This window comes from Convolutriloba macropyga, chromosome 4, assembly GCF_964194025.1.
Source record: "Convolutriloba macropyga chromosome 4, txConMacr16.3, whole genome shotgun sequence".
NCBI lineage: Eukaryota > Metazoa > Xenacoelomorpha > Acoela > Convolutidae > Convolutriloba > Convolutriloba macropyga.
Window position 1 is genome coordinate 56,990,040 of NC_134471.1, and position 26,903 is coordinate 57,016,942.

At 34.5% G+C, this 26,903-nt stretch overlaps 1 protein-coding gene across 1 annotated transcript in view; it reads right to left on the reverse strand.

Annotated features, from left to right (window-relative positions):
* Positions 1–3,917: 3,917 nt before the first annotated feature.
* The window catches only part of LOC142337779 (ATP-dependent RNA helicase DDX19A-like), a 58,940-nt gene continuing 35,954 nt past the window's right edge, over positions 3,918–26,903 (reverse strand). The window contains exons 3-11 of the mRNA XM_075387288.1: positions 25,492–25,673; positions 21,836–22,008; positions 21,336–21,624; positions 12,361–12,502; positions 11,827–11,913; positions 11,420–11,571; positions 5,234–5,417; positions 4,500–4,701; positions 3,918–4,230 (exon numbers count right to left, since the gene is read on the reverse strand). Coding sequence (XP_075243403.1) covers positions 4,052–4,230; positions 4,500–4,701; positions 5,234–5,417; positions 11,420–11,571; positions 11,827–11,913; positions 12,361–12,502; positions 21,336–21,624; positions 21,836–22,008; positions 25,492–25,673 — 1,590 coding nt within the window. The 3' untranslated portion in view covers positions 3,918–4,051. The remainder of the gene's footprint in view (positions 4,231–4,499; positions 4,702–5,233; positions 5,418–11,419; positions 11,572–11,826; positions 11,914–12,360; positions 12,503–21,335; positions 21,625–21,835; positions 22,009–25,491; positions 25,674–26,903) is intronic.

Genomic DNA, 26,903 nt, shown 5'->3' on the forward strand with positions numbered 1-26,903 from the left:
CGAAAAATCGCATAAAAAAAGACATCCAGGCCTAATATAATCTAATATTATTGCTACAAAATCCCTCATGTCGTTTCAGAGCAATTAATTACCAATAGTACAAAAAAAAACAGAAGCACCACTTGCGAATCAATAGAATATTTAGCAGAAGAATCAGTTCAAAATTACATTTCTCTTATTCACAAAATAACTTTTTTCTTAACTTTATTCTAAAAGTTCTTAACTTTATTCTAAAATCCCTCATGTCGAAAAACTTTCAATATTAAAAAGTTATCATCCAAAAAATGATTAGAAGCAACATTATCATTGGTAATGTAATTAGGTCCATGCATATAATTTACTGGCAAGTATAAAAAAATATAATAATAAGGTTTAGAATGATAATACATGGCACAAAACAAGAAAAAATCCACTAAAAGGGAGTTATACATCAAATCAAAAAAACCACATATTACACAACGAAACTGCTCTTTTGCCACTTGGTACGTTTTGCAGAACTCGTTTAAAACAGTAGGGCAGCGCGATTTTCAACGCCGAAGCTACTAAATGCCGATTTATATAGGGCAATTGTTCAGTTGAGAAACCAAAATTGCATGCAGTTAGTTTGTTGGTATCAGTCAGACGACGTAACGGACTGTCCTCTTGTCTTGTTGCTTCATATGTTGTACATTTCTTCGGGTAAAAAAGGTGATCGTGTTCCTGTGAGTAATGGTCTTTAAAGAACAACTGATTTAAATGTCAAGTTAAAGTATCCATTGAGTTGTTCTATATAAAAACTGCGTGATGTAGACGGACAAGTATGTCAAAAAATTATTTGAATTGCCAAAGCTTTCATTTGGCATGCCGTTAATTTGAAAATTTTTGGAAAGTTATATGACTCAATCATCATGACTCAATATTCAAGCGACGATTTGGATTCAATTATCTTGCAGTCAACGTCGAATGCCTCTCCTGTTGCGTTTTGTTTCTGTTATTACAAGTAGGGCTATTCAAAATTCAGTTTCAATAAATGTATACTTAAGGAAAGGAACTATTTTACAGGCTCCTTTAAGATTTATCAAGCATTAGTTCACAAGCTTACTAAACAATTTTACAGTTACTAGGTTTGTTTTTAAAGCGATCTTCAATGTACAGGATAAACTAAAGTCGGATTTACGTTGCTGGCAATGATTTGTTACTTATAATCTGCTATATACTCAATGAGTAGTTCCAAAAAATACTCACAAATTTTCATTAAAATTAACTTTTAAAATGTTGTTTTATTGAGTAGAGAATGTTTTTAATAAATTAAGAAACGCAGCTATTATCATCTTTTGATTATCGAGATCTATCCGAAACGATTTGAAGAAAGGAAAACGAGCATCAACTGTAGCACCTGCGTCTGTAATTGAATTGCGTTTCTGAGAAGCAGCGTTCTTCATTCAAACAATCAATAATCAGTTGTTGAAGTAGTCTTCAACTTTTAGATCAAGAACAAGTGACGGAAAATGGCCTAAAAGTTTCAGGATTATCTGGAACACAGTATTATCTGGAACACAGAGTTATCTTTAGAACACAGAGTTATCGTACGCTGCTTCGAGCTCGTCGAGAAATTTTCTTTTACTGAACAAACTGTTGACGTTTGTCAGAAGCCCCTAGATCACAGCCATTTTTTAAGGTATATTTGAAACCCAGAAGGTTACCTTACGCGAAAACCGTTGGATGCACAATCTTTAAGTTTTTTTTTACAAATTAGGAATTACTACAATTTCAAACATAGCCGGCAGATTGCCGGAATAATTGCGAAAAAATAGACTTGCGTTCCGTATAATAGAGATAGAAACAGACCTAAATTGAAAAACGACGCCGCTCAAAAAGTTAAAAAACATTCAGCGATAATATAAAAGCTTGTCAAAATTCAATCCTCAGAAGCCTTTTATTAGGGACCTTTACTTCACATATGAGTTCCTTTGACCCTAAACTAATTCAAATTGAACTTAGGTTTTAAAAGGCACAAGTCAATTTATTAAGTGAGGTAAATCACGTATGCTCAAAATCTAATCACTCAAATGAACTTAAAACCTTTGCTGGAGAGAGAATGAGAAATGACGTCACGCGCGCAAGCGCTGTTAGTGAGAGGAAGAAGTCATTCATGAAAATTGACTTTTTCAGCTCTGCTGTGTGAACCAATGTAAAACAAAAAAGAGCGTCAGAAGACAAAACAAAAAAATAATTGCAGGACAAGTCCTGACGTACAATTCAAAGAATTTTCATTGACTAAACGAAAAAATAGACCAAGAACCGACTATAGGTGAATTGAGAAAACCATTTCTAAAAAAATTAGATAAAAACAAAAAGCCACTAGCGAGAAAAAAGCACTAGCGAGAAAAAACCACTAGCGAGAAATGTTAATCTGGTTCTAACAAAAAATTAGGCCCAGAATAAAATATGAATGGATTGGTAAAACCATTTACAAAAAATCCGATCCAAAGAACAGTGAAACCAAAGTGAAATTACCGCATGTAAACAAAACCATTAGCGAGAAAGCGAAATTTTGTTCAAACACCGTTTTCTCACTCTACTTAAAAATCAGAGCAAAAAAAAAAATTCACGCCGCGAAACCACTCGCTTTTTCGCTCCAGTTCCTGTTTCGGCGTGACCAAAATCACTGCTGCAATTTGACTTCAATTATCATGAATATGTGTGAACAGATCTTCAAAAAAAGACAGCGCCCCAATACAATTCAAATTCTTTGAATTGTAAAAAAACCAAGAGCACCGCAATATAGCTCCACTGAGCTCACAGCTTCGCAGCTATATAAAACAGTAAAGAAAAACTAACGTAGGTCCAATTGCTCCCAGATAACTGACGAGTGGTTAGTTTCATCAGTAGCTGGCTGCTTCTTAGGGAGGACAGTTATAGCTTAATAGACAAGGTGGAAATGAGCGCTGGTGAGGGAGGAGGCGAGTGTGAGTGGTTTCGGTTGGAATGTGGAGTGCGGAGAGGAAGTGTGAGGAGGGGTCAAACTCTTTAAGAGCCGCCCTTCACATCGTGAATGTCCCTTGAACTGCTTCGGTGAATCGCATAAAGAGATACGTGCAGACTTTGTGTGCCGTAAGGCTCTGAGCCCTCCAAAGTTCACCCGTTTTTGGGGACCAACCGGTCAAACAAAAAGGCGGTCTAGCAAAAATTGCATAAAAGAGAAAGCAGGTCTAATATAATTGCTACAAACTTTGTTTGAGAGCCATTAATTGATAGACTCAGCCCCCAAAAAAGGTACCTTGCCATTGGCTGGAGCAGAGCGAAAATTATGTGTTATTATATACAAAACTCCCTACTCTGTAATTCGGGTTAAGGCCACCAGGCAGAAAAGAACCTGCTGAATAAAATTAAATTTGACTCTGATCAGACAATTTTTGAACCATTTGAAAGCAATTTTGTTTTTTTTAAGATAAAATGGGATACTTCATATTATATCGAAAACTGTTATCGCTTTCAAATGCTTCTTTACTTAGAGAGCACTCAACTAACAAAATTAGTCAACAGTCAAAACGTTTCCAAATAGAAGACTTTACATTTATTTCAAACAAACAAAAAACAGCGCAAAAATATATCGGAACTGTTTCTAACGAAAGGTTTAATTTTGCATTGTTGCTGTCATTTCTTTAATTCGAAAGCTTCATGGAAGCAAAAGGATGAATTTGAGCATTAGGTGTGGAAAAGGTTGGCATTAGTCTATGAGGGGAACAGCTGCGTAACAATGATCCCAATGATTCATCTTAAAACCTCAGATCTGTTTCCTTTCCCTTGTGGATTACGACTCTCCGGGATTCATTTTTACCCAATTATAATTGCAAATATAATATATAATGGATAGTCCCAACCATATCCTATTGGACCATACAAACTATTCCAAGAACACACATTAGGTTGTTCTGTTCATTACTTCTAATAAAAATAAAGAATTTCATTCACGGAGTGAAAAGGAAACATTTCGTTCAACCTCGGAAAGTTTACGACACAACTACCCTTTCTCATATTCAGCCTCAATAATTCAAATCAGCTGTTTGACTCAGTTCAAAGCTTCAATGTCTTCTTCACACAGTCTCTTAATTGGTTTTCCAAAATGGTTTGCAATAGCCTCAATATGTGACATGTGTTTGGGTTCCACCATGTTGATTGCCATGCCTTTCCGACCAAATCTGCCCGTTCGGCCAATTCTGTGTAAATATGTCTCCATGTCCGGTTTACCTATAAAGGGACAAATAGTCAATTTAGCAGAAAATCTCAGAGATGACGAGGCAATATTCACCAACAAAATGCTATAAACAATCCTCAATTATAATTTTCATTTCTGTCTAATTGGTTGGTTATTAACTATCGTAATTCGCAACCGTCGAGAACAGTGAAGGAACGCGGCGAAAAATTTGGCCTATGAAAAGACCAACAGGACTAAAATGATTGCTACAACATTAATTTGAGAGCAATTAAAAACATCAAAAAATTAGCAATAGCTGGACCTTTTTCATTCAATGGAAGATCGAAGTTAATGACCAGAGTGACTCTATCAATGTCGATGCCTCTAGCACACACATTTGTAGTGATTAGGACTGTGTCTCTTCCATCTTTGAATCTGTTCAGCACTGCCACACGGCTGGACACATCCAGATCCCCGTTCAACAGGGCCACTGACATACCTTCATTCCGCATTTTGGCTGCAACCTAGACGAAACCACAATTACTCAACAACAGCACTGAACGAACAATTTATGGCTCAATACTTACAATAGAGCAAATAAAACTGGTCAAAAATGGACTGCACTCAAACGTCAAATTTCAAAATAAATTGGATAAAAATAATTTCTAAATAATTACAGTAGACCCGGTTATAAATCCAAAATGCTGGACAACCACATAATGCTGGACAACCACTAAATTACTGATATTACTGATTCGTTACTTGTGCCAAAAGTACCTCAATCTCATAAATAGAGCACTATTATTATAGCGACCTCGTCTTTGTGATGAAAGATATGCTGCTAAGACCAACTCTAATGTCACAATTCTATTAAATGGACACCTAATTAGCATATGTGTTTTTTGTACCAAATTCATCAGTAAAATTCCGTCATAAATCATCATTGAAGCGGGCTGATAATTTTCAAAATATTAATTCTGGATACTGCCCATAACAGTTAAGAAGCAAGTATAAAAAAATAAAAAATATTTGAAGCAAGTATAAAAATAGCTCTACCTTTTCTGAGAATTTCCTTGTGTGACAGAAAATAATGGCTGCTCCAATAGATATGCCTCTGTAGAGTGCAAAGAGATAGTCCAGCTTCTGATCTGCATTTTGCACCATTATGTAGTATTGCTTAATGGAATCCAAAGACAACTCTTCTCTCTTCAGCATAATTAACACCGGATCTTCTACAATTCTGAAAACAAAATGCAACTCACTGCCATAATAAATTGCAAGCAAACTAATTGAAGACAAATTAAAAGCCTTTGAATCTTGATTCTAGGTTCACTCACTATGAAATCAAACAAGGAGGCTCGGAAATGTGCGTTCGCACATGATGCTCCGACCCCGCCATCCCCGACTTGATTTAATAGTCTACCAAATGAGAAAGAGAAAGAAAAGTTTCAAAAAATTACTTATCTTTCAAAAGAAAATTAAATGAAAGAATATTGATGAATTTGAGAGCCGATGAGACTTGCCATCAATGAGAGTACTGGACAAGACACGCACGAAAACAAACAATAGCGAACATTAATTACGACCAAAACTCGATGACTATAAAAAACAGAAAATAACAAAATGAGAAAGGAATCCGATAAAACCCGATCTTAACAAATCAACCTGTACTTCCTTAGATGTTCATTGGATAAGATGTAAGACCTCTCAATAATGCGACTCGGTGACATACAAAGAAGAGCAAAAAGGACAAAGTTCAAATATACGTTTCTTTTTGAAAACAACCAATTAAATGAAATCACTTCGTATCCACTCGACTCATTAGGAAGGCTAATTTATACGTAATAGGAAGCAATTCAGACTTGTTATTATCCGCAATATGTCGGACGACAGCAAAAACGAAACAAAAAACAATTGAATTTAACAAGAACGCGGTGCAGCAACCGTTGAAACCACAAACTATTTAGGGAGAATAATAAACACCGTTAATTTTGCAATTTCTCGACGCCAATTGGGCTACCCCATAAGTGATAATGTGGAAAGGAAACAAAAAACTCAGAATGAGCAAATATCCAAAAATAACACTTCTTATGAAAATGCGTAGTACCAAAGCCAAGAAACCATTAGTTTAAAATAATACTATAAAAAAGAATGGATCTTGATTAACTGGAAAGAAGATGAGACCTATCGTTTCAGAGACCAAGCTACAAAAATGAAAGAAATAACAAAATTGACAAAGCTCAAAAATCCACTGATTTTTTTAAAAGAAATATTTTCATAAGTTCAAACAAACCTTAAGCTTTCAACTTAAAACAAAAACAGATCAATTTGCAACTGATGGGGAATCCATTTGTGGCTGTTATCATTGAGACCAAACCATAGGACGACAAAAAACAGCAAATACGGACAGAACTCAAAATTTCGAACATTTTATCGAAGCCAGTGTTGAAGCCATTATGTATATAATACATTTAAAAGCCACTAAAAACTTTAGAATGACCAATGGAATGAACATGAGTCAATGAATTGCTTGGGTCTCGTTTGAGTTTAACTGGGTCTTCTAAGTAAAGGGACATTGTGGAAAAGACTACAAAAAGAGCCACAAATAGTGACTAATATCGAAAAATAACGAAATTCTTATGAAAAAAAATTTGCAAGCTCTATAGACATCTGGCAAAACGTAACCAACACCAACAATATTGCTTAGAGCAACAAAAATTGATGATCTCTGTCAATAATAACACTTAATTACTTGTTGACGACAAAGAACAAAAAATGGGATTAACAAAAATGTTTTCATTAAAAAAATTAATTGAAAGTCTTTAAAACCGTTTGCTTTAAACTGAAATCAAGAAATAGATTCAATAGATTCATTTAAACAATTGTGGAAGCAAGCAAGGCCTTTGATTATCATAAATATGCCTAATGAAAACAAAAAGATAGACATCTGGAAGCAAAAACAAAAAACCCTAAAAAATTTTGGGAGAGCACGGATGCGCAGCCGTTAAAACTATAGGCTAATCAGCGAAGTCTTTACACAGGTTTTTTGCGCATTTCTTCAATGCCAGTTGGAAATATCTTTAATGAGATAAGTTGAAAAAAGAACAAATAATAATCCCAAATACAGGAAAATATGCAAAAAAAATGTGAAGTACAAAATTATATTCCTAAAAAAATTAAATGAAAGTCATAAAAACTTTCAGCTTCAATACAAAATCAGTAAATAGATTCCATGTAACATCTATAAAATCAATTGGGGCTTTTGATCGAATATGCGGTACGAAAAGGAAAAACCGCAATTACAGGCAAAGACAAAATCCAGTAAGTTTTGTGAGAGAACGGCTTCGCAGTCGTTAAAACTATCAGCTATTCATCGAAGTCAATAAAAATTTTTATTTTGCGCATTCTTTTAATGTCAATCTTAGCTGCACTTAATATGATTAGTTGAAAAGGGAGTAAATAACTACCTAAAATACAGGAAAATATGCGAAAATTCAAAAAAATTTATGAAATTTTGTAGTACGAACGCAATCTAAACAATACTTGAATGTAAAACCACTATGAAGAGTATGTTTGCCTTCGCCTGGAATAAGTTTTCCTCTGTATAAATTGAGACTAAGCTACATGTGGACAGAAATAAGTTAAAAAAATGACAAATTTCAAAACTTTACTAACATTCTATAACTAAAACAAAAACAATCAAAGTCATAAGAGGCATTAGATAACAACTGAAGGCACTGTATAGACTCACCTGCAGCTCTTTAAGAACCCAATTTAATCTCTAATTTAAAAAAACGTAGCCATGAGGCTGCAAAAAGAACGACAAATGAATCCAAAATAAAAAGTTAATTTAAATTTACGAAAATAAATTGTCAAAGACATAAAAAATGAGCTTTTCTCTGAAGACAATTCATATTTTCATATGGCCTCATTTTGATGTAAATATGATCTGTCATTGATTGGGCCGTGATTTGAAAAAATTCTGGTCAGAAATAAACATAAAAAAGAACAAAACTGCTAGTTATTGAATGTAAGAATCCATGATGAGTGCCAAACCTAGCCAAGATTTTTCTCAGCGTCCGAAAACAATTATTTATTCCATATGTTTGTAAAATGGATCAATTAGCAAATGAAATATTTCAATAAACCACAAATAAATCATGCAATTTGTATAAATATTAGGTTTATTTTTCGAAAAACCGGCAGATTTAATTCCAGAAAACTCGTATAGAAAACGAATGTACAGCTATCTTTTTTGGAGTTTTCAAAGATTGCGGCAGCAGATTCTACGTCTCTAATTCCTGCAAATCTAAACGAAGTAGGAAACAAAAGCTTATTTGGAGCCTTTTTTGATTTAAAAAGTCTCAAATTCGAAAAAATTAGCAAAATATTAACCATAAAACCAGGACAAAACAAATTGGCGAGCCTTTTCTATCCTAAACCGTAAAACCAATCATATTATTTCTAAAATATTATCAAGTTTTAGCAAAATTGACAAAAATTTGGTCAAAAATTACGGAAAACGTGAATAAAAACAACGGAATTCACTCTACTTTTCTGAAGTTTAAACCTCGATAACTCCCTGCATAAAACCGAAATCGAAAAAAATCTTTTTAATTCCATTTTCTACGCTGGACGAGCTCTCTACTGATACCAGTCTCAACTCTCTACGATGCATATATCGATCGGCCAAAATTGTCTAAAAAACCCATTTGAGTATATAGTTCCTCCCACCACAAGTGGGTCGGAACAATTAAATATAGTCAAGCAGAACAAGCTATTACAAAATTATTTCAGTTATTGCTTTGCCTTTTGGATTCTCCGCGAACAAATATTTGTTCCGACTCCATATCGCGTGGAGGAGAAGGCGCATCTTTTTGTTCAGCCAATTTTTGCAACCAATGTATTGCGGCTTTATCGAAGCTTTGAGAATTCACTGATTTCATTATTTCAGTTCACTTTGAAAGTCATTTGCAGTCAAATTTGGATGTTTTGACAAATTATATCAAAATTTTTGCACCATTATGTTATCATCCTTATTTTTATCAGTCCTTTCATGTGATATACGGGTTTTGCGCGGACAAACTCCTATGACTTTGGGCTACTTTTGCACTAATTGAAGGAAAACATCTAATACATTAGCGCCAAATTAGCTAAATTTGTTAATTCCAAGCAATACCATAAGAACCTAATGCCAAGATTTTGACATACTAAATTTTCCTTATTTTGATAATTTATTCTCTTTTGTCAACAAATTTTGCCCAACACGACAAGAATTGACGAATTGTTCTCAATTCAAGTTTTTGGAATAACAAGAATTTAAGAGGAGCACAAAATGCAGTTTTACCGTATTTATTGCCAGTTTCTGGAAGTTTAACAAATTTTGCGTTTTCTATGGAAGACAGAAAATGCTTCGACATGCTGCAAAAAATCAACTCCAAATGTTATTCAATTGAACTAAGTCGACAAATGGCTTTGCAAACGTGAGAAATACGCGTGAGATGCAATCGAACAATTGCTTCAAAAATGCGCCTCAGAAACTGCTGGTATACTTTAAAAAATATTAGCAACTAGAATCTTCAATACCAACAGCAACTAGCTTTATTCTACACAAAGGAAATATGCGGACCAAGCGAATTGTCTTTCATCCTCAATAATTTTAATGACATCAAAAACCTCTAAAAATTATTACTTGGTGGTACAAATAATACTGCAAAATCAGAGACGCATTTCTGGATCCATCTCGAGTCATTCAATTCTGAAATTTATTAACCATTCTCTGAATACTTTGCTATTAATGACATTTAGACTTATCAGTTCAACAGTTGATATATGAAACATTTTTAGAACTAAAAAGGAAGAATCTCTGATACTTTTGAATCAGAAAGGGCGAATTGGTAATATTGAATATTAAACTTGAAAAACAACCGATTAACTTCCGCTCTCAATCGACCGCCTGACTTCGATAGTAGCCAGTTGGGGCTTAGGGATGTTAGCATGAGGGGGTGACCGGTGTGTGTGTGGCGGGGGGGGGGGGGGGGGGTTGGACAAATCGACAGGTGGAGGGTGGACAATGGGAGTGTTGAGGGAGGGGGTAATGTGGGGAGGCTCATGTCGGCGAGGGTGCTGATGACTTCTAAAATTAAGAAAAGCGATTGAAACTAAGCTGCTGTCATTAGAAACTAAGTTTAATGTTCAACAGAAGTCGAATGTTCAAAAGTAAATAAGTCAAACTTCAAGTCATCAACGAGCTTGCTTCTGCTAAAAAAAAACCTATAGAATACCAAAACTCGCCGTATAGCCGTGAAAAAGACCACAGGACTGATATAATTGCTACAAGCTTTGTTTGAGAGCAATTAATAAGACTTGATTATCGCCTCAGATGAGGAAAAATTCAAGAAACTTGCTATGATTTCTAAATTTAACCTCTGGAAAACTATTACTGAAATTAAGAAGAATCATATAAATTCTTTGGGGAAAGAAAAGACAAATAAGACGAGTCAGATTTCTTTGCATTAAGTTGGGTAAGCTTGTGTTTTGCAGCTAGTTATATAAAGATTTTAAGCTTCGACTTTTTGTTTAAAAATTATGCCAAAGTCGTGAAATAAAGGTGTCTAAACATTATGTGCGCCCGCACAACACAAAGATTTCTTATTTTTTTAACCAACCGGGTGTAAACAAACCGACATTCGTTTTGCCACTGATAATGATGAGCCTGATAAAAGCTAGCTCTAACTATTATAGTTCTCCAATCCCAATTCCACTTTATAATAGTAGAGGGAGGATGAAATAAAATAAGCATGTTCAATTTGTTCGACTGGACCAAATAAGGCCGACACATATAAAGGACATCTAAAAGTGAATGACTTTGGGGGAATTATTGAGCGTTTTTTTTTAATTTTCGTTTTTTTTTTCAAATTGTTGACGTTTAATCAACTTGGCCATGATAGGTATAATTTCTGATAACTCTAAACTTATTGCCGCTTGTAAAGGCATTAGAGATCTTCGAGGAATAGTTATAATCGGATGAGCCGTCATATTCAACTAATATAGCATCATAAAAGCGTAAAAATTATCAGCTGGTAGAATTTCTGATGTAGCAATATAAAAGTGTAAAAATTATCTATAAAGCCCTTCTGTTCCATAATTTCCATTGAAATGATTGCCCTAATGCACCTTTTTATCTAAATAAGTTGACGTGTGTGGAAGCAACATACTATCGGTGTGTAGAAGTATTATTACCTGTTAGCAAACTGCATGACTTCTTCTGAGAATGTGGCTGAGAAAAACATCATCTGACAAGCATCCTTGTTCAAAGCTCTGTGGATCCTGACAGACTGATCTTGGTGACCCTGGGCGTCTATCATGATGTCGGCTTCGTCCAGAACAAACACCTGCAATAAAAGTATTCCAGCACTTTCCATAACTGTATGCCTTTTTCTAAACATTTATCAAATGGAACAATTTTGGGGAACTTATGCCAAATAAGATATCAGTAATCTGTGTTTCATTGCGTTCTGCAGTAATTCAATACAAAAAAAATCTCTAAAACAATATTCACAAGGTGTAAAAGCGGAACCGGATAACATCAGTTACTGGCTTTTTTCAAAAACATTTATTGTAATATTGTTCGCTAAAGTGACTCTTGCCTTAATTTTGGTGATGTCGAACACCCTGAATCTGAGCGCCCAGTCCATCACAGTGCCCGGAGTCCCAATTATCACATGGTCACTAACCTAAAATTTCTGTCACAAATCACAAATTTTCCGAAAATTAAATACAGAGAACTCAAATTGAGTTCTTGTCATATTTACAGAATTCAATATATACTGCTGAAGAACTCGCATTATGGGCAGAACAAATCCAGGATTATCAGAAGATTGTAAAAGCGGGGGGTATCTCAAGAACGCGACAATAAAATATGGAGACCACGTGTAAGTTTGAGTTCCGACGCTTGCTTCAACACAAAATGATTTGTTATCATTAGCAAGCGAATAGCTTTTGGGTCTAAATGCGTTTAAATTAATATCTTTTGACGTTTTCTGGTAACAGTGTGATAAAAATACATTCATCTTTAGAGAATTTGATCGTGATTTCTAAAACTCAAGAGCACTTCAACATCTCGGATCATAAAATTCCTTCTAAGTTGGCACAGACAGTACAATTGACAGCAGTTCACTCACAACATCTCCTTTGGATACTCGCTCTCCTTTGACAGCGTAGCGCATAGTGAATCCCTGCATGTACTTGGCCATAGTCTCCACTACATGGCCAGTTTGGGAAGCCAGCTCGTAAGTAGGACTCAAAAGAATGGCTTGCGGATACCTGAAGGTGAAAGAACTGTTTAAAAAACACATTTCAAACCATTTGAAGTCATTCAGGATATCTTGGAGACAGAATAAAAATGCTAACATAGCATTGCTCGACAGGGTTATTGTTAGTGCAAAAACAGAATTATCAATAGGTAAACGATTAAAGGAAAACAGCACTAGGTTATAATTAGTTTAGATTTCAATAAATTAACAAAGAGGCTCGGTAATGTGCGTTTGCAAATAGTGTTCCAAAACAGCTCATCCTCTTTTTTGACTTAATTGTCTTCCAAATGAGGAACAGAGAGAAAACATTCAAAAATTCACAGTTTGTTCAAAAACAATTGTCATACGAATAAAAAATCGCTTTGAACTCGAAACACTAAACAAATTAACAGCACACTACAGGTCCGATGAGATCTCCAGTTAAAAAGACCACGAGTCAACAAACAAAAAATCAAAAACCAACAAAAAACATTAACTACAACCAAAATTCAGTGTCTTTCTCAAAAAACGCACTTTATAACGAAGTCAAAATAGCTTCACATAAAACCTAAAATAAAAAAGCAACTAGTTCAATAGAAAAGATATGAGAACTCTCCTTAATGTGACCAAGCAACAAGTAGACACAAACGAACAAAATTATTTTTACATTTCATTCACATTTTCACATTCATACATTCATATTGATTTTTTCTTCTCACTTGTTGTTCAGGTTCTTCGTTTGTTCAGGTTTTTAAACTTTAGATTCCATTAGATTTGACCAAAATGCATTTGAAACCCTGATACAAAATTAAAAATCGATAATGTATTAAAAATGTTCAAGGAAAAAAATTCAAAAATGAGTGCAAACAAAACAAAAATAATCTTGCAAAACATCAGATCCGACTACAAAAATTTGAACGAGTTTGAAGTGTTGATGAAACTACAGGAGAGTCAGCCTTTGGCAATAAGTTTGACAGACACGTGTAACAAAGAATTTAGGTGTACCAGTATTCAAATTTAAACTGAAAATCAACCCAAAAAACGGCAAAAGTTTTTTATTAACAGTGATCTATATCAAACCGAATGCGCGCATAAATGAAATGCCGGAGACTTGTGAAATGTTTTCTGAAAAAGTGACTCCGGAACCGGAACAGTTGCACAATGTTTGCGGAGATTTTAACATTGACCATAGTAGCAAAAACATCGAGCTTACAAAATAAAAGACATTTTTAGTTCTTACAACTTAAGCAATATGTCAAACGTTGGGTATACTAGAGAAACAACCAAGTCGAAAACTAATATTGACGTAGTTTACAACTCGAAGACAGTAGAAATTGAAATCATGAAATCTGCAGTAACTGATCACTATACTGTCCAAATAGTTTTCAGAGATTGAGCTGTTCTTGAAAACCACTTAACTTTAGAGAAAAAGGTTTTTAAATGAAGAGACACATTGGGCAGATTTCTGTCGCAATTTAAATCTTTGGATTGTGATCTCGCTTTTGAAAAGTTCCACAAAGCTATCATTGAGGAAGTCGACAATAATATTCCATTAAAAAAATCAAAACCTCAGCAACCAAATTTGATTGACAGCAGTATAAAAAAATTAGACGCAAAAAACAGTTTATTCCAAACTTTTTTGAGACACAAAAATAATAAAAACACGGAAAATTTCAATAAAATCAGGTAAAACCTGCGAAAGAAAATAAGAAAAAACAAAAGAATCTTATCAGAAATTGTTGCACAAAACGCAAAAAACAATTCCAGCAGCTTTTTTAATACAATGAAAACATTGAGTGGAAATACACGAAAAGAAAAAGAGTTGCCTGAGAAACAGATTGAAAGTTGTAATCTTTACATCACAACTATCGGAAAAATTCTTTCGAAGTAATTGACTCTGGACAAAAAAATGGAAGACAAAAAAGAACAAACAGCATGTTTTTGACCTCAACAAATGAAGCCGAAATATCACTAGTCATTAAAAGATTGAAAAAAAAGTAGCGCTGATTGTGACGGACTCAATAACTTGATACTTAAAAAATTAGAATATGCTATAGTTCCTACATCGACGTTTTTAGTCAATAAGTGTTTCCAAAAAGGAACCTTTCCAAAATCTTTGAAAAAGCAGTAGTAATTCCAATAAATAAGTGCGGGAATGCTTACGAAGCAGAGAATTACAGGCCAATTAGCCAATTAGCTTATTACCAACGATCGAAAAAATCCTAGAGAAAATACTCTGTGATCGAATGACGACATTCCTTGAGAAATACGATTTGCTTAATAAAAATCAATTTGGCTTCCGAAAAAAAGAGTGACTACTGATGCATTAGTTAATTTCCTCGAGGGAATCAGAGAAGACTGGGAAAATGGATTCAAAGAAGTGAAAGCTGTCTTCATAGATCTGAAGAAAGCATTTGATACAATTGAATAAAATTTGCTCCTGGAAAAGCTAGAAAACATAGGAATGAGAGGAGTCGTACAAAAAATACAAATCCTATCTGAGTGACAGACAGTAATGCGTCAAATCGGTCGAGTTTAGGTCGGAATTCTTACAAATAGAATATGGAGTGCCGTAGGGCTCGGTGCTAGGACCACTGCTCCTTCTGGTTTATATAAATGATATTCTGGAGTTCCGCGGTGTGAATCAACTGCAATTTTGTTTGCTCATGACGCTGTTTTGAAGCAAAATGCGTATTCAAGTAAAGAGAAATTTGAGGAGTCAATTGAATCTAAAGCCGACAAATTGCGAAATAAACACACTAAAATTAGAAAAACCGCACCTTGTAAATTTGAAAGCAATCAGAAAATCTTCTCAACAAAAGATATTGCAGAACGATGCGATCGGTCAAAAAACGTCTTTAAATCGAGTACATATTGATGAAAAATTTAGTTTTAATCGGCATATCCTCGAATTATGTGCAAAACTATCCAAATTTTCTGGTCTGTTTTAAAATTTGAGATCAATTTTAACAACTGCACAGCTTCTTGTAACATATAAAGTTTACGTACAACTAATACTAAATTATGGTTTTTAATCTACGGAACCAGTAGCAAGACAACATTTCTACCTCTAGAAACAAAAATCAAACAAATTACCAGAATCATCTTCCAAAAAAACGGAGTCAGCACTGCAAAATCGAGAAAAACATAAAATGCATTCGATCAAAGATTTGCACACTTTTGAACTGCTTAAAAAATTAACAGAGATACTTAGATCGGAATGCGAAATAAAAAGTCTAAAATTCCTTATAACAAAGAAAGAAATAGAGTCAGTTGAGTCAAAAAGAACATCATCCCGTCAGTTAAAAAGTTAAAACGCGGTTAGTGGACTTAGCCCTAAACGACTAGAAATAAGAAAATTGTTGAACTTTATATTAAAATTTAAACCCAACTTCATTTCAGAAGTACAAATCTTGAGTACAAAAGAACTGAAACGTATCAGAATAGTTTTAGAGATAATTTGACAATCTGTCTTTAAAGTTTCTTAGTATTGCTACTGGCATCACTTAACGAGGACTATCGGACCTTTTGATGACCTATCAAGTAAGTGGCGGTTCTGAGCGGCCGGGTTTGTGCAGCAATGCTAACTTACTTGAAAACCATTTATTATTATAATTATACGAATAAAAAATCGCTTTGAACTCAAAACACTAAACAAATTAACAGCATTACAGGTCCAATGAGATCTCCAGTTAAAAAGACTACGAGTCAACAAACAAAAATCAAACACCAACAAAAAACATTAATTACAACCAAAATCCACTGTCTTTCAAAAACGCACTTTATAACGAAGTCAAAATAGCTTCACATAAAACCTAAAAAATCAACTAGTTCACTAGAAAAGATATGAGAACTCTCCTTAATGTGACCAGGTAACAAGTAGACACAAAAGAACGAATATATTTTTACATTTCATATTCAGATTTTCACATTCATACATTCATATTGATTTTTTCTCACTTTTTTCTATCTTTTGTTCAGGTCTTTTAAATTTTAGATTCCATTAGATTTGACCAAAATGCATTTGAAACCCTGATGCAAAATTAAAAATTGGTAATGTGTTAAAGGAAATAATTCAAAAATGAGTGCAAACAAAACAAACAAAATAATCCTGCAAAACATCAGATCGGTCTATAAAAATTTGAACGAGTTTGAAGTGTTGATGAAACTACAGAAGAGTCAGCCCTTGGAAATATGTTTGACAGAAACGTGGCTCAAGGATCAGTCTAACACAAAGTGCATTAATCTTGATGGCTACCAGGAGATTGCTACAAGCAACCGCAATACCTTGAAAGGAGGAGGGGTCGGGATCTTTGTAAGGATGAATTTACCACAAACAATTATTTAAAAATTTAGCTGTACCAGTATTCAAATTTTAACTGTGAAAATTAACCCAAAAAACGGCAGAAGTTTTTTATTAACAGTGATCTATATCAAACCGAATACAAGTATAATTTCAAACCATTTGAAGTCATTTAGGATATCTTGGAGACAGAATAAAACTGCTAACATAGCATTGCTCGACAGGGTTATTGTAGGTGCAAAAACAGAATTATCAATAGGTAAAAGATTAATGCAAAAACGCACTAGGATATAGTTAGTTTAGATTTCAATCAATTAACAAAGAGGCTCAGTAATGTGCGTTTGCAAATAGTGTTCCAAAACAGCTCATCCTCTTTTTTGACTTAATTGTCTTCCAAATGAGGAACAGATAGAAAACATTCAAAAATTCACAGTTTGTTCAAAAACAATTGGCATACAAATAAAAAATCTCTGAACACAAAACACTAAACAAATTAACAGCATTACAGGTCCGATGAGATCTCTAGTTAAAAAGACTACGAGTCAACAAACAAAAAATCAAATACCAACAAAAAACATTAATTACAGCCAAAATTCAGTGTCTTTTTCAAAAAACGCACTTATAACGAAGTCGAAATAGCTTCACATAAAACCTTAAAAAAGCAACTAGTTCACTAGAAAAGACATGAGAACTCTCCTTAGTGTGACCACGTAACAAGTAGACACAAACGAACGAATTTTGTTTTTGAAAACAATTAATTTCAAAGTCCTAAAGACCAATAGCTGACAAATGATATTGTTACAGAAGGTAATTTATACATCCATGGGAAGCCATTGAGAATTTCCATTATCCAGGACGTCATATGACCACAAAAGAACAACAAATGCAGGCAAAAGTCAAATATTCAGTTCATTTTCGATTTCTTTGAAACCAATTGTTTTGATATGTGACCTGTCGCTCAAGTGATAATTTGACAAGACAACAACTTGAACCTCATAAACGAACCTCAAAATGTCCAAAAATTCAAAAATTAAAAACTGAAATTTAAAAATGATACATGAAGCCACGACATAGAGCATCAACCTGCAATGAGACTAGATTGTAAACTATTAAACAGATGATAAAAGCCTATAACTACTGAGATTAAGCAACAAGTTGCCAGAAAAAAGTTCTAAAGTATAAAAAACCAGAAATTTTTATCTAAAAGACACCAAACAGATTGACATGTAAATCCTTAGCAAACCAATTGAACCATTCATTAGAGAAAATAAGACAGACTGCAAATAACAGCAAACATAAGCACAAATAAAAAGTTCGAACAATTTTACGCAAACAACAGTGTTGAAGCCATTAAACATATGAACTTTTCACCGAATTTATAATATATGACACGAAAATGGGATATGTCAACAGAAGAGCTTTGATTTGACATTAGTCCCGTCTGTAAATAACATTAAAAAACGGGCAATAATATTTTTTTAAATAATTTTATTCAATCCGTAAAATCTTTGGATTTAAAAAAACCACGATCGACCAAAACTACTCGGCAATATTAAAACAGGTACCACTCGGCAATATTAAAAAATTGAAACCAAAATTTCAATTCCAGAACACTTTTATAAGACGCCAAAATAAAACTGGCCCTCTTTGGGACTTGAGAAGATAGTGTTATCAATTGTCAGGTTTTCACTTCCAGGAATTTTAAACAAAGTGGAGCAAAAAATATATTTGGTGTCATTTCTGATGATAAAAGGCTACATTTTGAAAACAAAATTAGCAAAAAAGTTCGATCAAAGAGTTCAACAACCTTCTTGTCTTCAAAATTGAAACGAATAGCACTATAGTCAATAAAGGTACCATATTTTAAGAAAAAAATGACAAACTGCAGGAAACATATGGAAACTGTGAACAAAAACCACGGAAATAAGTCAAACGCTCACAAAACTTAAACCTCGATAACTCAAACTTCAATGCTGGTTGTCAAACTTCAATGCTGGACGCGCTTTCTAATGGTACCACTCACAGCACTGTACGATAAGTATACCGATCGGTCAAAATTAACAGAACAAAAAAACTAAGGTGGGTCGTAATAAACATAGCTGGCAGAATGCCAGAAAATAGCCGCAATAGATTTATAGATAGGCAGTCTAAAAAAAACAGTAAAAAAGACAGACCAAAAAAAGTCTTTTCATTGAAGGCTGATCTGTTATATTTTGATTAAAAATCTGTATAAGTTATTGCTGCCTCTATTAGCTGATCTCAAGTAACCTTCATTTAGAGTGACACACACCCATTTGACCTTATCTCTTTGAATTAAAGTAAATAAAAGTCAATTTCAAAGTGAGGAAGTCATTTTTGAGAGTGAGGTAAGTCAAGTGTGACCAAAAATTTAATCACGCGAATGAACAAAAGAACTCGCTCCACTAAGAGCGAAAAATGGCGTCACGCATGCAATTCAGTTGAGATTGCATGAACGAATGAACAAAAAGTGGCTGTGACGTCATATGGTCCTAACAAGACTCATGACGACGAAATAAAAAAAACATAGCAGGACAAGTCCTGACGTACAATTCAAAGAGTTTTCATTGACTAAACAGAGAAACTAGACATAGAATGGACTATGAGTGAATTGAGAAAACCATTTTTTAAAAAACCAGATCAAAAAATAAGAAAAAAAAACAAAAAATCAATGTCAAAATGCCGCATGTGAACAAAAAACCACTAGCGAGAAATGAAAATTTAATTCAAACAAAAAACTAGTCCTAGAATGAGCTGTGAATGGATTGGGAAAACCATTTAGAAAAAAAAATCCGATCCGAAAAATCGAAAAAACAGTAAAATCAGAGTGAAATTGCCGCATGAGAACAAAGAACCACTACCGAGAAAACGAATTTTTGTTCGAACACCATTTTCGCACTCTACTTTAAAATTAGAGCGAAGAAAATTCACGCCGCAAAACCACTCGCTTTTTCGCTCTATTTCCTGTTTCGGCGTGACCAAAATCACTACTCCAATTTGACTTCAAAAATCATGAAAATGTGTGAACAGATCTTAAAAAAAACATAGCCGGAAGAACTCCGGAAACGACTCGAAGTGAAAACCCATTTAAACGCCATCCAACTATTCGTCAAACAAAACGTGCCCTCACTAATTTATGATTATCTTGAAACAAAGTCATGAAACAAAAAAGTAAAAACAATAAAATCAAATCTGTTAAAATATGATAAAAAATATGATCAAATTTTATAAATTGAGATCCCGAAAAAAACGATATCTGCCAAAATAACTTCATCAAACCAACTAGTAATTACAAAAACCACTCATGTGATTTTTGAAAAAAAATACTTTACGCTACATTATGAAAAAAGCTCTTAAAAACAACTTTTACTGAAAAACTTGAAAAAGTTACTATTTTTTTTTAGTATTTCAAAAAACATATAAATCCAAAGAAAAATTTCCTTAAGCCAATAGGGTATCCAGATGCTCGCAAAACAATAGGCAAGTCATAATAGGCAAAGAAACTTAGCTAAAAACAGAAAAAAACTGCAAAAAATTAAGAAAAATAGTTCCAATTTTCGCCAATTTTTTGTCATATTTCTCAACAAAAAAATGATTCTTACCCACAGAACTTTAACCAAATGTTATCATAATATTGCTCAAGTAGAAGGGGTTTCTTCAATACCCATTTGCGCCAGTAAAACAAAATAATCGTCAAAAAAACGCAATAATTAGCACGAAAATCAGCAAAATACATTAAAAACCACCGAATTATCATAAAATTCATATGAATTTCCAGAAACCTTCAAACCACTGCCGAAACCAGCCTAAAATTAAAACAAAATCATAACAAAACCTGTCAACAAAAACAAATGAAAAAAAAACTGCTTGAAAATGCCGCACGTGAACAAAAAAAATTTCGCTCGCTTAGAGAAAATTTTTTCACACATCAATTTCTCGCTCTCTCAAAAACAGCGGTATGAACAAAAACCACTCTCTTTTCGCTCCGCTCTTCACTTTTGTTCAGCACCAAAATCACTCCAATATTTTTCACGCGTTTCATTTCCCGCTTCAAAAATCACTCCAATAAAATTGATTAAAAAAAAGGACTTCTCCAATACTCCTCTTCGAGTCGTAAAAAGACAGCGCCCCAATACAATTCAAATTCTTTGAATTGTAAAAAACCAAGAGAAGGCCAATAATAGCCCCAGCTATCGCTGTGCGGCTATTAATAATGAAATAGCGACCAGAAATAAAAATCAGAATCTGCAACAATTGCATTTGCAACTATAAATCTGCTAACTGGATTTACCCACAAAAGAGCTAGATCTATTTCAACCTTCCAATGTATATCAAACGCAAAATTTCTGATAACTGTGTTTTGCTCAATAGATGGGGCTACCCCGAACAAATTATAAATTCCACAGAGTGAGAGCCAAAGCACCTATCGTATATAACCTATTCCAAAGAGGGCAGGTAGATATATATTTGCATTGACTACACATTTACAGTTAAGTTAATATCCATCTTCTGACAGTTTCTTCAGTCTCATTTAAAAACTAACCGTTCGTTCAAGTCAATTCTGGAAAGAGTAGCCAACACAAATGCCGCAGTCTTGCCTGTGCCCGATTGGCTCTGGGCTATCATGTGATTTGGGGGCTCTGCAAGCAGAATAGGCAAGGCTTTGCTCTGAATGGCTGATGGTCTCACAAACAACATGTCATGTAACGCTTTCACTATTTCTGGCCTGAGACACAGTTCCTCGAAACTCTGTACTTGACCAAATAGAGGATTGCTTCTGTCTTTTCTCTGATCTGTAACTGTTACGTTGTTTTCATCGACCCATTTCAGACCTAAGACAAAGAATATCATTAGTTGAATGCATTCAAGACGTCGAAGCTCTGATGTCTATAAGGAATAAGGAGCAAAAAATGAGAGAATGCATTAATAAAAACTTTAAATTTGAAATTATTTTCAGCGATTAAATGACTTTCTCATTGCTATTATCAAAAAGGAACCAAAACTTTCAAATCCGAAAGTTTCAGTAAATTAGAAAAAAATTACCTGATGATACTAATTTAGCTAATAGGGAGGTGTCGGCTAAGTTCTCTTTTTCGGCATCTTCGCTGTTTGAAGTTTCGGTTTCCGGTTGCTGGAAAGAGTTAAAACTGTTTTCATCTGAAGTAGGCGATCCAAAACTGAATCCATTGCTCGGATTAGCAGTAGCAAACGGCTCCCTAAGCATATCTTCCAATTAAAAATTGCGTAAAGACCCACAGGACACAAATAATCACTGAAAACTGTGTTTGAGAGTAATTATAAAGTCAGTAAATTTTGCAAGCTGTGGTTATTTTTTTTCAAAAAGGTTCAACACTTTTCGGGAAAAATGTCAGTTTTCTTCTAATTTACAGGTATTGTTGCATTACGTATTCTCTATAGACTAAGATCTGCAGCAGGTCGTTATTTTTTCATGTCAGCTGTGAAAAAGAAAATGTTCAAATTTTGCACATCTAATACTCCGGTACTTCTTTTGAAACAGTTAAGACGTCCACATTTTTCAAATAAAATTATTTCTTATTATATGATTTCCCGTGTGATTGAATCATATAATACTGCCAGAAAAAAACGCAATAGCTTCGTAGATCTGAAGTCTCCAAAAGATAGTAAAAGAGACAGACCAAAACAGAAACTTTTCATTAAATGCTGAAATGATATATTTTGAAAAAGAATCTGTTTAACTTATTGCTGCTTCTATTAGCTGCTCTCAAATAATCTCTAAAAAGAGAGACACATGCTCAACTTACCTTATCTCTTTGAGTTAAAGTAAAGAAAAATCAATTTCAGAGTGCGGAGGTCACTTTTGAGATTGAAGTTGATCACGTATGACCAAAAATTTAATCAAGCAAGTGAACAAAAAATCTCTCTCAACTAAGAGTGAAAAACGACAACATGCGCGCAATTCAGTTGAAATTGTAAGAACAAAATAACAAAGTTAATTAGCATATTTGAAGTTACTTTGACGTCATTTAGTCGTAACAAAGATCTTGACGACGAAATAAAAAACAAAGCCGGAAGAATTCCGGAGACGCGTCGAAGTCATATCCTCCGAAAGAACTGGCTCTTCAAATAGCTAATATCTACTTGCAGAAGGCATCAATGCAGAGAAAACAACCGTCTTAAGTCAAGGAACAAAAGATAATTTTCCAGGAAAAAAAAACATTCAAAATTAGGATTTATCTTCCGTGCAGTACAAGTACACATACAAACGAAAATTGTTTTTTTTTCATGCAATGAAAACAATTTATCCCACCAAAAATATCAGCCGAGCCTTAATGAGCTGACGAACATCTCTATTTTTGAAGAAAAGGAGAAAAAATCTGGAAAAAATGTGTAAAATTTCAACTTTTGGTGAAAATGCATAGAAAAAGACTTTGTAGCAAGAGAAACTTGAAATGGTTGAAAAACCTTCAAATTAAAGACAAAAGAAGGAGAATATTATTAGGACCCTAATGAAAAATAAGACCACAAAAATAATCGTAAAAAGTAATTATCAGTCAAAATGTTTAAACGGCATTTCGAACTAATTCTCAGTGCCACACTGTCAAATGGAATCCATTTCAAACAAAAAAAATCTTAGAAAAAACTAGATTATCATTATTTTTAACAACTGATTGAAACGCATGATCGAACAACTTCGCGCTCAGAAAAAATAGTTCATACGGCAATGTCACTCTTTCGCTTTTAGGTCAAAACGCCGTCTGAATGAATAGTAATTCCGGTAAAAAAAATCTTAAGAAAATCAGTACTCCTCTTCGAGTCTTAAAACCGAGAGAAGGCCAATAATAGTCAGTTATTGCTTTGCGGATAAAAAAAAATCAGCTTGTCGCCATTTGCCAACAAAGGATGAAACAATCAATGGGACAGAAACGGACTTCGAAATAATTTCATAGTGATTTGTCAACCAACTCCTTTAACATAGAAATCTGTTTCAATTAGATGCAGATTTTTTTGAACTTACTCTCCCTATGTTAAAGCAGTTGTTTGACAAATCGCTATGAAATTATTTCGAAGTCCGTTTCTGTCCCATTGATTGTTTCATCCTTTGTTGGAAAATGGCGACAAGCCAATTTTTTTTAATGCTTCAAAAATTGCTCCGCGAAAAGCGATTTGGAACATTATGAGGCCACATAGTACCCATCAGAACCTTTAACTTATATAACGGTATATGACAAATATAATGGACAGTCTCACCTCATAAAAGCTGTGCGAAGTATAATTAATACAAAAAGCATTCACAGTCTGTACACGCACACAGGCTAATGAAAAGAAATATTTTATTAAGGAGAAAGTAAAATAGATCCACAATACAACATGAGGCTATTGAGCAGCCCTCGCTATCGTTACTTATCTTCTAGAAAAACATAAAATTACAAAATGAACAATTAAGGCAGACCCGATATGGGCTCCTTTTACAGCGTTAAGGTATAAAGAGTCAGAGCTACTTATTTCTGAGCGCGAAGTAGGCTTACCTAGTTCTCTCAGACTAACCGACTCTACAAAACACTGAAGTTAAACTTCAATTAAAACGATGTATAACAGAGTTAACACCGGAGTCAAGGTATTAAGGATACACATAGCGTGTACTACTTTAACAATAAGACTGACTACAGTTAAAGCTATATGTAAGAGATTAGTGTCTTCTCAGTATCTGATTGGTTAGAGGTGTACATCCAATATTTCGACTGCTACACAATGCTCTCAGACAACTGGCGAGCGGTTGGCTTCTTCAGTAGCTAGCTGACGCTGAGGGAGTCTATCTTTAGATTAATCAAGGCGTAGCATAGGCGAGTGGGGTAGTGATCGCGGGTGGTGTTACGGCTGGAATGAGGTGGAGGGACTGGAGTGGGGAGGGAAAGTTAAGTGTGGTGGAGGGGAGTTAAAAGGGTGGGGGTTAAAGGGATGGGGCTTCAAACTATTGAGTGCCCTTCACGCCATGCAATTACTTCTCTTAAACAGGTGAATTACATAGGTTTCGGAATTACACAAGTTTCGGTGAATTACATAAGACTATTGAGCCTGGTGGCTCTAAGAGTACTTAATTTACCTGTGTATCCCGTTAGTGCGGACGAAAAGTCATATTGTCAGACGACAGGAAAAAAGCGATCAGACGAAAAATTGTTAGTATGAAAAATCACATTAAAAAAGACCAGCAGTACTAATATAATTGCTACAAACTTCGTTTGAGATCAATAAAGAAGCATGCAACTAAGCAAACTTTCCAACAATTTTTAAATCCAGTAACAGCTTACTGAAGAATGGAAATATATTTAAACCAGTTTCAATGAACAGCACATAATTGTATTTCTTTTGAACTATATTTGCATACTAGGCAATTAATGCGATTCCCCAAAATACAATTTCAGCGGAATCAGTCTAATATTTCAATGGTGTTTTCATCAACAGATTTGAAAATTTTTATTGAGTTACAGACTGCTCTTTGCCTCAGTACTCTGCATACAGCTATAAAACGTAGATAAATTATCACAATATGACATTTGGCGCAAAAAAATCTGAGTTATATTAACATAGCGCCCACGCGTCGACATCGTAAAAAGACTGGTGTAAAAAAGCCCTCCTGTTTTCTAGTGAACTAAAGAGAACTGGAGTCCACGGATTCACTGTCAAGAATGAAAGCTCTGAAAATTCTATGAGATCGTTACCGCTGAGGTTGTGAACTTTGCTGCTGTGAGGAAGCAGTTGGGAAGTTGAAGCCACCCAGACTGCCAAAAATAGACTGGGCATTGGCTTGGCCAAAGGGCTCCTTCACAGCTGCAATGTCTGACAACGGGGCTCCAAAGACACTACTGCCAGGGGGAGCAGACACTTGTTGTGACTCTGCTGCCTAAATTGAAAAGAAATCCTTAAAAAAATCGTGACTGTTTCCTTCTCTGCGCAAACACATTTTGCCTTCTCATGAGCCTCTGAACAACCCGTTTCACTCAAACATGCCGGGCAGATTGCCGTAAAATAGCCGCCGTTGATTCCAATAAGCATGATTGGGATTGAACGAATAGAAGATATTGAAAAAAAAAAAGATTTTTGTACAAAAACATTTTTTAAGTCCGATTTATTTTGATGGCATTTTGTAGTTGAACATACTTCTGTTTCTTAGAGAGAGACTACAGGGGCCACTATCAACACCAATAAGCATAAGAGATGGTAACTAAGACTTATAGGAACGACGTTCAAATAGCGGGCATCTAAAATTGGGCTTTATGGGTTTATCTCGTTTCTATTTCTGACTTCAATTTTTTAATACTGACTCTGTTCATTTTGAATTGCTTTGCTTAGCAACTGATGTTCAAATTCACTTTTAGCAGAATGAGAGAAGAGAGAAACTAGCCTAGAGAAGTCAAAAAGATTTCACGCAAAATGCTGAAAAAGCGGCAAAATGGTAAAGCGAAAAAAATTTCGACAAAGTAAAAAAAAATAGAAGCACAATAATAGCCGGCTGAGAAGATGAGGGCGGCTATTAATAAAGATTAAAATTAGAGAACTTCTGTAATTATAATTACGGAATAGATCTTTTGACTTCACAGAATCATTTAATAATAAAGTAATAGTGCTTTTTTGTTTTGCGACTTTTCAAGCAAGAGGCTCCTTATCATTGAGGATCCCATTCCTTGTCTTTTTTCAATCTCAATCAGTATTCTTATTGTTTCAGCATTTTCGGAGAAAACATAAGGATTTTCTAATTCCCAAAGCGATAGCAAGGGTCTCATCGTGGCGTTGTCTTTTTTCAAGATTTGTTCACTAAAATTCTTTTCACGCAATTTTTGACTAAATGACGTCACACTAAAGCAGTGGTTATACACGGCTTTGGGTAGCGAAAAGCAAGTAGTTTAAAACCCTGACAATCTGCTGTAAAAGCGGAGTGGAAAATTGGTGTTTGGAAATATTGACAGTCTGCTTTTAACGTGGAGTGGGAAATTGGTCTTTGAAAACATTTTTGGATTTTAGAAGAGTTTGGTGGCAACATGGATTGTTTTCACTGTATTTCTCGTATTGTTTTTTTCGAATGCAACAAAAGGTCATACATGTTTCAACGGGGCATGATTTCAGCTGTTTGAAT